The sequence below is a fragment of the Carassius carassius genome, chromosome 15, assembly GCF_963082965.1.
Source record: "Carassius carassius chromosome 15, fCarCar2.1, whole genome shotgun sequence".
Lineage (NCBI taxonomy): Eukaryota > Metazoa > Chordata > Actinopteri > Cypriniformes > Cyprinidae > Carassius > Carassius carassius.
In genome coordinates, this window is record NC_081769.1 from 6,753,309 (window position 1) to 6,768,200 (window position 14,892).

Consider the following 14,892-nt stretch of genomic DNA (forward strand, 5'->3'; position numbering starts at 1 on the left):
TGTCTAATTGTGATTCTATCCTTCAGTCCTTCAACTATATCCTTTTTGCATGGCTGATCTGTAATGTAGAACAAGTCTTTAGCAAACACTGTATTTAGAATGAACACAACTGTCATGCCAAAGCAAAGAAGAAAATGGTTCACATTTAATCAGTTTATCCTCAGTGAACTCATTTGAACATCATTATTTTATCCTATACAGTTGAAACATCCCAACTACCTCAAACATCAACACTCCACTCCGAGAAAAAAAAAAAAAAAAAGATATAAAAGCTGTCATGGGGCGGTGCCCTTTCAAAAGGTACATCGTTGTACCTTTTTACCCATAAAGGATGTATATTAGTACTTTGAAAGTGCATATTAGTACCTAAAGTGTACACATCAGAACCTAAATGATACCTAACAACTTTAAAATGAGTGTTATGAAAGAGTGAAGAGTGAAAAAAAACAACTTTAAAGTATGATTCTATGCTAATTCATTGATTTATTTAGTGACTTACATGAAGAGGCATTTATTAAAGGTTCCATTCACCTGAAATATTATGTCATGATATGGGACACTGTAGTGCCATGGTAATAACCACTATAACAAATTAAAGGGTCATGAAACCCCAGACTACTTATTCTAAGATTTTAGCAGAGGTGTTTGTGTTGCACATCATAGAAGACAATGTTAGCATCCGCTTATTTTAACTGTTGGAGAAAATTGGTTAATTTTAAGCTTTTTTGCTCTATTTTCATCTTCCGGATTTATAATCTACATTGTGTTGACGTCACGATTTTTGACGTGGCAATGGACTATAGTACATTGATGAGCGTCGGTGTCTATTCAATTATTCATGAGATTGCGTGTTTATCCTATGAGAAGACGCTTCGCTTAATTATTCACAACAGCATGTGTTCATTTGCTATGAAAGACTCATCAGGCTGTGAAATGACATCGCACACATTAACAGAGAAACATTCATGGATTGCAGAAGAGTGTTTGTTTTTTCTTTGTAATAAGAGTTCGGCACAAACGCGATTCATTCACTTGGTGAGTGTAACCGTTTTTATAGCTCTGCGACACAACCTGTCAGAAGGCTTATATAAACGCCACAGAATAATATATATGTCTCATTTGTGAGTCGCTTTGAATAAAAGCATTTGCTAAATGACTGAATGTGTAATATGTTTTTGATGCAAAGTGCAAATGGCTGTGCATTTATTTGTGCTTTTAGCTCGATGGGAGCGAAATGAAACTTTCTGAAAGCAAAGCTGTGTGTGTTTTCTGTCTCCCCTCTTTCTTCCCCCTCCCCCGGTCCGCTGCACACCACGCCCACTTTTTTAGCATTTTTTAAAACCATGGTGAGAACTAACCTGTGCTGAAATTGGGGGTTTCATGACCCTTTAAAGCCCTCTAATACCAAATTATAGTAACCAATATAACAAATTAAATTGTTGTGAAATGGCTGTGGAAATATTAGTCTGTCATTTGGCCTTGCATTGTATAGTCAAGGGTGGATGCAACCCTGATCTTGTTCACCCTATACACAATTGATGATCCGAGTGCATGAGAGAATGACTGGTAAATTACTGACTATGAATCCGAAATATATTTGTCTGTGGTCTACTAACAAAAGATAGAATACAGCATATAGAAATAAGAATTAGGGTGGGGTGGAAATTTGAAGCACTCTTATTTTTGTTTCCAGTTCTGAGAGCTGTGTATATTTTTCTGAATATGTGAATGTGTTCTTCATCTGTTTGTCCTCGTTGATTTTAACTATCCAAAATTAGTTACATTTTATTAATTTAAAAAAAGATGGGGGTTTTGACAAATGTGAAAACTATTTTAACTACAAAATATTAAATTTTTCTTGCATATATATATATATATATATACATATACACACACATATATATATATATATATATATATATATATATATATATACATATATATATAGATAGATAGATAGATAGATAGATAGATACACACAAACTAAAAATGCGTTATGTTTATTAATAGGAATGACACAAACCTGGATTTATGCAGTTTAAATTGCATTCAGACATTCCAAATTTGGAAGAGAATTACAAACTCCACAGAAAAAATGAATAGAAAATCAGAATATATAGAACAGAATACATAAGAATCGGTTACTGAAAAGAAACACAATCAGATTAATGCCTCTGTGGTCACTCTGTAGAGGGAAAAACTGAGTCTTCGCAGTATTTCGGTTTTTTTTGCATTCTATATTGTTTTGAAAACACTATAATAATAGCCTACAATATAACTGAGTAAAACCGAATATGTTGGGGACCAAATATGCATCAGTGTTACGACACCCACATGCATTGTGAAGTTTTTAGATTTGTCATCTGTTGCTGCTCCAGTTTGCTTGTAATAACCGGTATAGAGGAGGAGGAGGATACTGCTGCGGTCAGAGTGAGTTAAAACCGGGATGGAAATTGAATATGAGCCGCTGTCTGAACACATAAACCCATTATTTCTGCAAGACAGACTCACTTCAACGCGATGCGCTCTCGTCCACAGCACCTCTCTCTCCTCCTCTGTGAGGTGGGCTCATTGAGGCGTTTCTGAGAATACAGTATCACCTGACGACGTCTACCTGGCATCGGCTTATTAAGAACAGATGATGATGATGATAGAGGAGGATGAAGCGGAGGCTCATCAGGTGGATATGGAGTCGGATTTGGTCAGCAGACCTCGCTCATGCGGCTGGACGAACGACTTCTCATGCGAGGTGAACGCGGATCTGTCGCTTAACCTCTCCATATTTAAAGTAGATTCGGATCATGTTCCATCACCAGCGTGCAGGAGGAGGATGATGATGCTGAATGCCGGAGGATTTCACGACTTTACGGGAGCTGCGCTGCGCAAAACCAAGGCATCCTCCCGGCGCAACGCGTGGGGAAACCAGTCCTACGCGGAGCTCATCACCCGAGCCATCGAGAGCACACCCGAGAAAAGACTCACCCTGTCTCAGATCTACGACTGGATGGTCCGATATGTGCCCTATTTCAAAGATAAAGGAGACAGCAACAGCTCTGCCGGATGGAAGGTAACACATGATACATGCGTGCTGTGCACACGATGACAATTCACGTTTGTTGGTCAAGTTACACTTAGGCTTGACTTGGTGATTTGCTCTAAAAATAGTTAACACTCCACAGCAATTTGTCATAGCATTACATGAAAAGCAATATATATTCACAATTCAATAGGTACTGTATAGACATCCATAATACTATATAATAATACAGTACACAATATAAAATATGTATGCAGGGTGCATAATGAGTAAAGAGAGCAAATGAAAGCGTTCTTAAAATATTATTGTTCATTCATCTGTATTTACAACCCTATTCCTGAACCTTTTAAATAATCTGAGACAGATTCATTTAGGAAAGACTGAGCCTCATTCTTAACCTCTGGTTATTTCATAAAGAGAAAAAAAGCAAAGAGAGGAAAAATGTGGGTGTGGGAAAGAAAGTATTTATGCAAAATGTATAAATATAATACAATGTGTATTTCATAATACACATAAAGTGGATGATGATGGAACACAAAGCATTTTAGGAGGGAAACATCTGCATAATGTAATCATGCGTTATCAGTTTCCCACTGCTCCAATACTCTGCAATCAGACTGATTCATTCCAAACACTTGATTCACTGGGACACCTTTGTAATTTTCTTTTATTTCTGATTTGAACTTCACACTTTATTAATTTACAGTTACAAGCATCAGATTTCAAGAACAACAATAACAACCAGTATTATTTACTTCACCAGAGTTCTGAAACAACTCACCTTTAAATGGTCCTTTATTTTCAATTTGGAGAGAGCTGTAGTCTTTGTTCAGGGGCGTCTCAAAGTTCCCAATGCATTCTATAATTTTAGCTCTTACTTGTTCTATGCATATTATTTACAAGATAGAACAAGTATGTAATATACATATATATATATATATATATATATATATATATATATATATATATATATATATATATATATATATATGAAATGTATTTGTCTTAATTTTTTTGTCTTGCTCAGTGTTAATATCCGAATAAAAATGTCACTTGCGGACTAATCAGACAAATACAAGTTATTTAGCATTCAAATTATACAAGTTGGGATTTTCAATGATAAATAATTTCCTCTAAGAATTGTAGGGCTGTTTGTTGGGTTACACGTGAAACAGATAACTAGACATCAACCGCAAATATTACAAATGCTTATGACAAAAGTATTGTTTGTTGGCTATAATAACATCAATTCTATGGTTTGCCACTTGGACAGAATGAGTTAGCAGCCTCACAATGGACCCACAGTCTGCTTAGCCCTCAAAGTTCAGGGCAAATGTAAGCCCCTGTCATTAAAATGAGCTCTTCAGAGGTGTGTTGAGAGGGAATTAGCTGCATTATCTTAGTATCCACCACTGCCGCTAAAAAAAAACTGTTGAGACGTGTCCTGACCCACACAATGAAGCCGATCCTTAGCTTTATCCTGACGTTGAAAAATTCATATCCTACTGTCTGAAACAATGGAAAACAACTGGAAACTTTAAAGAGGACAGACAAGCATCAAGGGCAGACATTAGATTGTATTCCAATAGTTCTTCAAATTTAATCAGATCAGTTTTTTTTATCATACTATGACCATTTGGTGACTATATATTTCTGAAATTAAATCCATGGACAATTCTTGTTTAGCTGTCTAAAACGTTTTACATTTGTTATTTATTATTAATAATAATAATAATAATAATAATAATAATAATAATACAATTTTATTATATTATGCCAACCAGTAACGATGTGGGAATTGTTGACACAGTCCTATTGATTTAAGAGGGAAGTAAAAAAACAGAAAATATTTCTGTAAATATTAATAAACTTTCATATATTTTAGATTTAAGATTAGAGGTTTTTATTTAAACGCACAGTATGGAATTTTTGGCCACCAGGGGTCATCAATCAAAATAATAACATAAGACGTACTTTGATGACGTCGGGAAAGAGCGTAGGCTCATGGGAGTTGTTGTTCATTGGAACACGCGCTCTGTCGCTCCCCACATTCCTCACTCATTTTAACTGAGGCCAGCGACACACTGGATGCGTGGCGCAAGCGTCTCAGCTGCGTGGCGTGTCAGTTTTTAATCCGGCTCCCATGTTAATAGGTTAGAGCTTGCAGACTGCCTGTGTGAGCCGCGCGTCTCAGGCGCGGCTCAAGGCGCGCGGAAAACGCGTGCTTGCTAGAAATAGAACCGACGCCTATTTTTCACGCGACACGCACGCGTGTTGGAAGCGTTTCCAGGCAAAATATAATAGGAAAATATGTTTATATGTAATTTTGTACACAAATACATATTAATTCATGACATTTTGTTGTTTGAAATCTATAGGTTGACATAAATTCAGATATAAATGTAATTAAAAAAACAAGTAAATAATTATCGATTTTCAAATATTGCACCTGTCAAACATCGTCTATTTTGCCGTCAATACTGTTGACAGGTGTCCTTTATCAGTAGGCTTTATATTTATGTTCAACATGAAGTATAGATATTGTTGTCATGAAGACAAGAGCCTGGTCTGTCAGCGGTCTCCCTTCACCTACAGCAGCAGCAGCCTAGTATTTTGACAATCACGTCTTTTCGAACGGAGAGATATATGAATTATCAGACCCCTATCAAATCAATATTCCATCTAGCTAGCAGTAATATATGTATAAAACACAATATATGTTAAAAAAGCTACTTTATCCAGCTAGATATAGAACACATGTAGATTTACATTATACTCTACATGAGAGCTAGTCCGTCTGCGTTTTACACAAGACATCATCGTTTCACAAAATATACGGATAGATATAGTAAGCTGAATGGATGCATAACTGTTTATTAGAATGCAAGCATCTCTCTGTAGTTTCAGCTTGTCACGAAGCTCTCTCTATCTTGGAAATGCAACTCCAATATTTACCCGTGTCTTGTTTGTTCTCTTGTCCCAAAACCTTCTCAGGTCATTTATTTCACCCGTACGGTTGCGCTTCACAGAACGTGCAGGCAAAGCATAATCATGATCCATAACTGTTATTGATTGAAGTATAAATACGAATATAAACCATATAAATATAAAATATAATAGTCTCGATCAAGACTAGCTACTACTTTTTCTTCTTCGTCTTGTCTTTGCTTCTGTTCACCTTTGTATTTGGCGGATCCGCCGGGTTCCGCAGGATGTTAGATAAACTAGAGGGGTCAAAGTTTATATGACGCCATAGACAGGCGACAAAACGGAAATAAAGAAACGTGACGTGTCTTCTAATTAAACTATAATTTTCTCTGGATTTGAAAGTTCGTGGAAACTTTTGGGATAATGTAAGTACACAACTAAAAAATATATATAACATAGATATAGTGATATCTGCTATTTTTAAAGCAGAAAAATTACATATTGCGCCTTTAAAGGCAGGGTAGGTAAAAAATGTATAAACAACTTTCTTCCAAATTTGTTTAAACTTTCTATATATATCAATGCATAATTAAAATGTAAGTACTCTGATAAAAAGAGTATAAAAATCGAGTGACTCTAAACCGTTTAATCTGTATTAAACACAGCTCATTATTTCCATTCGGGACGAAACATAGGATTGGCTTAAGCGACTGTCACTCTCTCGCAACCATGGCAACCACCCTTTTGCCACACATGACCTGCCCACTTGCGCGCGCACGTTTGATTTGAGGAATTCAAGAGGCACGGATCCTAGGAATACCAAAACAATGGCAGAGAAACAGCAAGCAAAATTCACAGTACCGGTCTATGCAGTTAGTGAAGGCAAACCAGGCAAAAAAAGGAAGACAGTAACAGTACAAGAAAAGGCAATGAACAAAAAGTCTTTGGATAAACAAAGAAATAAAACGTGAGTTAATATCGGCGTGGCTTTCCAGCGATGGCGAGAACTGAGGGAACTCAAGGGGCTGAAAAGTGACTCCTTGATGGCTTTATATCTGCTGGACAGGTAAATCTTTCTTTTTGTATTTTGATCATACATATTTTTTTGTTTATTTTTTCATGAAGCATGTGTCATTAGCACACGTAGCTGCATAATATAGCTAACATAACATTACTTAGCGAGCCGTAGTAGAGACGATAAATAATCTATAGGAGCCCAGAAGGGAGGGGGTGGAGTGAATGGAAATAATGAGCTGTCTTTAAAACAGTCATGAGAGGTCTACAGACACTCGATTTTTATACTTTCTTTTTCAGAGTACTTACATTTTAATTATGTATTGATATATAAATAAAGTTTAAACAAATTTGGAAAAAAAGTTTTTTATACATTTTTTTCCTACCCTGCCTTTAATTTTTATTTATTTTTTTATCACTAATAGAAAAGTTGTCTTGACAGAATGAGTGTGAATCAAAATGACAATCATTTTGGTGACACTGTCCATTTATAAAACAGAAATTAGGTTGTTACCCAACCCAGATTCCTTTAAATATTTTATAGTATTGTTATGAACACTCAGTTATGCATTCATAATTTCTACATAATTAGCACAGTTGTGAACTTTGATAACTGCTCAGTGTAACTTTCAAATGCACGTAAATGATGGTCTTTCACTCTTTCTTGACTGTCATTTACTCTGTCTGTGGTCTGGTTGTCTGTGGTCTAGTTGAAATGAGTAGATGAAGAGAAGTGATAACATGACTTGAAGCTGCTATAGCAAGCAGCGCCCTCTGTTGCACTAAACAAACCCCACATGACAGAGATGGAGTCTGTCTTGCCTCATTAGGTATCATCTCACTGTTGCTGAAACAGTAAAAAGTACCAGGAAAACTGATTTTTTTGGCAACTTTGTGTGAGGAACAGAAAGCTTCAATGTGATTACATAAAACAGACTGTGTACCACAAAATAATGGCTAGCTATATATATATACAGTACAGACCAAAAGTTTGGACACACCTTCTCATTCAAAGAGTTTTCTTTATTTTCATGACTATGAAAATTGTAGAGTCACACTGAAGGCATCAAGGGCTATTTGAGCAAGAAGGAGAGTGATGGGGTGCTGCGCCAGATGACCTGGCCTTCACAGTCACCGGACCTGAACCCAGTCGAGATGGTTTAGGGGTGAGCTGGACCGCAGACAGAAGGCAAAAGGGCCAACAAGTGCTAAGCATCTCTCGGGGAACTCCTTCAAGACTGTTGGAAGACCATTTCAGGTGACTACCTCTTGAAGCTCATCAAGAGAATGCCAAGAGTGTGCAAAGCAGTAATCAAAGCAAAAGGTGGCTACTTTGAAGAACCTATTATATGACATATTTTCAGTTGTTTCACACTTTTTTGTTATGTATATAATTCCATCTATAATTCCACATGTGTTCATTCATAGTTTTGATGCCTTCAGTGTGAATCTGCAATTTTCATAGTCATGAAAATAAAGAAAACTCTTTGAATGAGAAGGTGTGTATACATACATATATATATATATATGTTTTATATATATTTACTGACTCAAATGACTTTCCTATAAGCCAGTTCTTTTTGGTGAGTCAAAAACACACAACATTTTCTCCTTAATATTTTTGTGGAAACTGTGATAGTAAACAATTTAATTGAACCATTTAATAAATTATTATTTTATTATTATTATTATTATTCTTTTTTTGAGAGAGAGAAATTAATTATTTTATTGAGCAAAGATGCATTGAGCTGATCAGAAATGACATTTATAAGGTTACAAAAGATTTCTATTTCAAATATATTCCGATTTTTTTTTTACTTTCAATTTACAAAATACCGATGTATCACAGTTTCCTCAAAAATATAAAGCAGCAACAACTGTTTTACTGTAGTTTGATCAAATAAATGCAGTCTTGGTGACGAAGATGTACACCCTAGTGAGGTGAAGTAAATATATTCAAATTGATCTGAAATACATTTATTTCATGCTAAGTATACTACAATTACAACTTCATGTACTTAATATAAATATCCTGCAATCATACTTTTGGTGTACTAAACTGGTATAATTAAAGTCTGCTAAATTTTGTACATAATGCACTTTACTTGTGCGAAGGTAGTGCTTTTTTGCATTTAAAGACCAATATTATTAAAAGATCATACAATCCTTATCAATAGTGACATTAAAATATATTTTGGACTTAATATTAAAAAAGTAATATGCCAAATAAAGTTTCATTATGATTTTTTTATATCAGTAAGTCTTGAGTGATATGTCAGTAAATATGTTAATAGATTGAAACTATATTTAATAAATGTATTTGAAATATATTAATTTTTTTGACTAGGGAAATGTTCTCTGAAACCAGTCTCTAAATGATTTCTGTACAAAAACAAGTAAAAAATACCAATAAGCTTCATGATCTAGAGTAGACTGTCTCTGGCAAAATGTTGGTCTACTGATGGATGCATAAGTGATTGCCTGTCACAACAGAAAATTACTCTCTCTTCATTATTGTCTTCTTTTTTTCAATGTTTTCAATGCCCTTATGGGTGTGCGCATTTTTAATTTACCATTTGAAAGAATGTAATGTTGATCTTGTGTGTGTGTGTGTGTGTGTGTGTGTGTGTGTGTGTGTGTGTGTGTGTGTGTGTGTGTGTGTGTGTGTGTCAGTGTGATGGCTGGTAATGTGCTGCCAGGGTGTTGTGAGGCAGGTCAGTACGGGTGCCAGGCAGTCAGTCAGACTGTAATGTGAAGTGACTAGAGTGTTATTTATAACATGCCTTTAAGGTCTTTAATGGTTCAAGGCAGCAGGGCAAATAGTCAGGAGCCAATGAAAGAGAAAGAGAGACAACAGACATTGAAATAAAGAGAGAGCAAGCAGGTTCAAATTTTGTATTTTTAAATACAAAAACAATTATTACATCTGTTGTCTAATATTTATTTAAGATAGATTTTAAAATGCATCATGGGAGACCAGTAAGTGAAGTACTGCTTCCAGCATTTGTATAAAAGACTGTAAAAAACTGACACAAAGTATTTGATTAATATCATGACACTAAAGATTTCTGCTGAGAAATTCTGATTTACTGATCAGTTTGTTTCTTTAAGTGGGAACAAAAATGGCTTCTTTGCAACAGTGCAAAAGAATACAGGAAACAAATCATGTGGAAAATCTTACTTATGGGGAAGAGGGGCTGGTTGCTTATCCACACCAAGGTTATGGCTTCATTTCAGTTGTGTATATTTGGATAAAAACATTTACCAAATGCAAAATGTAAGGTATGTAATTATCTAAAATGACTTGCACAGAAATACAGCAGAACGTTGCACGTTGCACAATGCAATAAACCACACACAAATGTGTTTGTGCTTTTAAAAATGCACAGTCTGATAGATATTTCTAGTTATTTCCCCAATCGTAAAGAATGACTAATATAATGAACAGGATTTGTAGTCCTTACCACTAGTATATGACATGTTGCTATTTTTTCATTCATTCATTCATTCATTCATTCAGTCAGTCATTTATTAAATGAGCAGATTTCAACCAATTTCTTGCTCAATGTTATATGAATGTCATTAGATAAATAAATATTTTTACTAATTTAAATGCATTTTATATGTAGATTTTATGGCTTAACCCTTGTCTTAAACCATCTTAAACTATGAAAACTTGAGAACAGCGAGTGGCATCAAAGGTGCAGAACAAATTAGACATGCACATGCCACTCATGGCTGGCAGACAGTGGTGGCTCTCTGGCTGTTGTTGCCTCCAGGAGTGGTTGTGGTGTCATGGTGGATGCTGTCAGGTGGTGTGCTGTGGGGATGTAGGCTGTAGCAAGGTGCAGGTCCTCAAACTTGTGCAGCAGGTGTCATGGCTGTGTCACCTGTCATCCTAAAGTGAGTTGGTCTGGGTAAGAGGGTTGTTTTGGGTGTTGTTAGCCAGTAGGCTATCCATGGTATGGTACCTGTGGTTTGAAACAGTTGGGTTGGACTTTCACTGGTGAGAGTGCAGGTAGTTCCGGGGTCGCAGGGAATTGTTATGGAGATTTTGTAGTGTGAAGAGAGTTTTAAACTGACTTAGTGATGGTGCCAGGAGGGTAGCAGGTGGTTGTTAGCCCTGTGTGTAGCTCGATTGTCACTAGAAATCTGATGTTTGCAATGTCGCTTTGATCTTGTGGCAACACTGTCTTGAGCTTGCCTGAGTTGTGTTGGTAGAGGTTTCGCTGTTGGGCATGTGGGCCTGTTGCTCAATCCATTGTTGTCTGGCTGCTTCTGGGGTGTTGACTGATTTTAAGAGATGCTCCTCCCTTGGAGGGGTCTGATGCTGTGTTGCATAAGGCAAGGGGTCAGAAGTTTGTCCTTTCCAGTGCTACTCAGTTGAGTTTTGTTCAAGGAGCTCTTTGCCAGTGTCAGCAGCTCCTGTAACTCAGAACCCAGCTGTCCTTGTGTAGCCTCCATTCTGCACCTGTGTGAAGGGTGTGGAGGAGGATGTTGTGGGGGACTGTCGCTGGACATACTGTGGGGTTCGCAAAGTGAGGATAGTCTTTCTGGCTTCTGCCAGTGCACTGTAAAACATTTCACGTTGGTTAAACTTATAAACGAAAGTTCACCTGCTGCCTTAAAAATGTGAGTTAACTCAACTTACAGATACTCTTTGTTTCAACTCAAGAAGATAAGTTTTACAATTTATTAAACGAATGGTCATTTGTTGTTTCAACTTGATGCTCTGAGTTAAAACAACTTACTGTGTTACATTATCAGTTCAAGAAAACTCAAATCAGCTCATAATAAATAGACTTGTAACTGGTCTGCTCAAAAATGTAAAAAATTTATTGAAATATTCAAAAATTCAAGTAATGTTGTACAAGCTTTAACATTGGTTTGGGAATACAAATTCTTGTAAGGAAACAAGTTTTAAAAAGCCATTTAAGAACACAAGTGCTTAAACATCCATTTCATCAAAACATCAAAGATTCTCTAATAATATACAGAACTAGAAGAAAGGTAGATGAGTGGTATAAAAGAGGTACAGAAGATGTAACTGAGGGGGAAAGAAAAAGGCATGAATTGGGGAAAAATGAGGAGTGGCAGGCCGTGTGTAATGATACAAAATAACGGCTCATCAATCACTTTAAAGATTGTAAGTGTTCTCTATATAAACAAGTACATGTAGCTTTCTGACCTTTGAATGATTTGCACAATACATGGTCATTGACTGTGTTGAAAAATACTCTCACTAAAAGCAATAAGAACACACATGTGAAATTGGTCAATTTACGAAAAAATGCTCAAAGGTTTTTCCTTATAGTAAACACTTGACCAACATTCAGCATTTGAGATTCCAGATTCCAGATAAAGCAAAAAATTAAAATTAAAATGAAATAAAAACTTTAATATTTTGTTAGATTTGTACATGATATTATTGATGACATGTTTAGGCACGATATATAGTATAGTACTTAGATTGACTGACAGTCAAAAAAACATTTTAGCATAAATTATTACTGATTCTGGGATAAAATTATAATAAATATATTGTAATAGTTAAGCTGATTTACTTTTTCCCTACACATACTGTTTTACAATGAATTCAGTATCATCAGTACATTCACAAGATTTAAATATATTTTCTTACATCACACATCTTGATTATCTCAGAAGTCTCCTCTGAAAGGAAGCGTAGAAGGCCAAGGCAGCTTTTCTTCTGTTCCAATGTGTATCCTACATACAATCATAAACAAGACTGAGTGACTCCAATATATATATATATACATTAGAACATTTATATTAGGGCAAACTGTTCAAATTGAGTTCATTTTTATTCATACCTCCTTATCAAGGCACTGTATAACTAAGGCTCAAGCTCCTGCTTGATGATACAGATGCTTTGTACAGCTCTAAAAGACACCAAAGCATCTAGTCCATCCAAGAATGACTGCAGACGATCGATGGTGAACTCTGTGCTCATCTGAAACAGACACAAGACAGGAGGAAAAATGGAGCCGAAGAGACTAGTAGTGGGCAGCAAGTACAGATGAAAAATAATCACATATGTAAATCACATGCCATCTTATAAGATATTAAAGAGGTCATGTATAGAGGTCATGACACAAGTAATTAAATCAAGAATAAAGAATATTTTAAAAATAAGCAAGTTCACAATTACCTTATTGTAAAATGAACATCCTTCACACAACTTCTTTAAAATTTTGTAGGGTGACACTTTATATCTTGAGGTGACAATAACTTTGAAGAGGAATCAACAGCTGTAACGGTGCAGAAAAGCAGTAGCATATCAGCAGAAGCAATATAGACTAAGCATATGAAATTGTACAAAAAGAATTGCATGGTCTGCATTAAATATGTTGTGTGACTGCATTAGGCCTACAACAAATATACAAGTTAAACAGCAAAAGATTTTAATATCAGTAAGGATGTGTTAACTGTACCTCATTGTAACATGAATGTCCTTAAAATCAGCTTCTTGAAAACTGCAGGGTGACAACCTTAACCTTATATCTTGAGCTGACAATAACTTTGAAGAGGAAGAACTGTAATGGAGTGCAAAAGTATTAGACAAACAGCTGTCAGAAACGTATTAAAGTAACTAAAATATAAACATTGAAAACTGAAGTGAAATATTAAGCTATTTTAGCATTTGACGCTTTAGTAAACTGTAAAATTAGCGAGGGAAAACCCTGTGTCCTTATATTGCCCCATTCAAGTGAGTCTTTATCAGTGTAACGTTACCCGGTCAAGCAGCCGCTGCCTGGATTTGAACATTTGTCTATTTTTGAATTACAGTACAAGTGCGTGGCGTGGCCAAAAAGCAGAGAAAGACGCTTTTTGTAAGCTTAATGTATCGCGGCACCTTACATCCACAAACAGACGTGCAGCAAAATGCGGGCGGCGACAGGCTTGACCGGGTGTTCACAGACGGTGGCTCAACTGACCGCGGTCACTCGCGGAGCACGGTCAATGCAATAAATAATAATACCTGCAGACTTCAGGTCGAAGACCAACTAAAATATAAGCACCGTGAACCAAAGTGATATAACTATTTTAACGTTTGAGGCTCTGGAAAACAGTGAATTAACGAGGGGAAAACGTGTGTTGTCGTATTACATTCGCGAAGCACAGTAAAATTGGCTAACATGCAATAAATCGCAACATTATTAATTTACCATTACAAATAAAAAAAGAAAAACTCACCTTCCTCGCATTCTTTGTGTTTCTCGACACAAATTCGTGTAAGGTCTCCAGGCAGCTGCATTAACTCAAAATGGCGATGACTTCTCTCTGTATTTCGCGCTCTCCGTGTATCGCCCCTCCCCCAACATATAACTTACAGACAGGAGTTAAATGAACTTTTACAAGCCAGACAAAACTCAGAAGAAGTCAAGACAACACATTACTTTACGTTTAATTTTCAATAACGTATAAACTTAAGTTCAAGTTCCAAAACTTAAAGTGACAATTTAAGTTAAAGAGGAAAAGTAAGTTCATATAACTTATTTGGGCTGTGATGTTTTACAGTGTGGTTGTTCTGGAACCTAGGTCATTTATCATGGTGACTGCTCTGTCCTCTGCCGGCTAGGGGCTTTCTGTAGAAGGGGTTTGCATTGTGGCAATGCTGGGTGCCTTCTGGTGCTCACTTTGGATTCTGGGTTGTGAAGTTTAGAATCAGTAAGGTCTTACAAACACCTTCAGTGGAGGCCTTATGCTTGTTAAAGGCATTCTGTGTTAGGTCATGCAGCTGTTGAACAGGCATTGTGCGGCAGGCCATAATGCCTAAATGATCACTTACAATAGGAGTCTTTCTCCATCCTAGGTTCATTGCGAGCTCCGAAGTAAGCTAATTGAAGTCCGTGGTAGTAAGCATGGGGAGTTTCATGCCGGCACTGTTT

General features: G+C 36.3%; 1 protein-coding gene across 1 annotated transcript in view; it reads left to right on the forward strand.

Annotated features, from left to right (window-relative positions):
- Positions 1-2,408: 2,408 nt before the first annotated feature.
- Positions 2,409-14,892, forward strand: part of foxo6a (forkhead box O6 a) — a 28,786-nt gene continuing 16,302 nt past the window's right edge. The window contains exon 1 of the mRNA XM_059567307.1: positions 2,409-3,067. Within this exon, the coding sequence (XP_059423290.1) occupies positions 2,639-3,067 (429 nt within the window). The 5' untranslated portion in view covers positions 2,409-2,638. The remainder of the gene's footprint in view (positions 3,068-14,892) is intronic.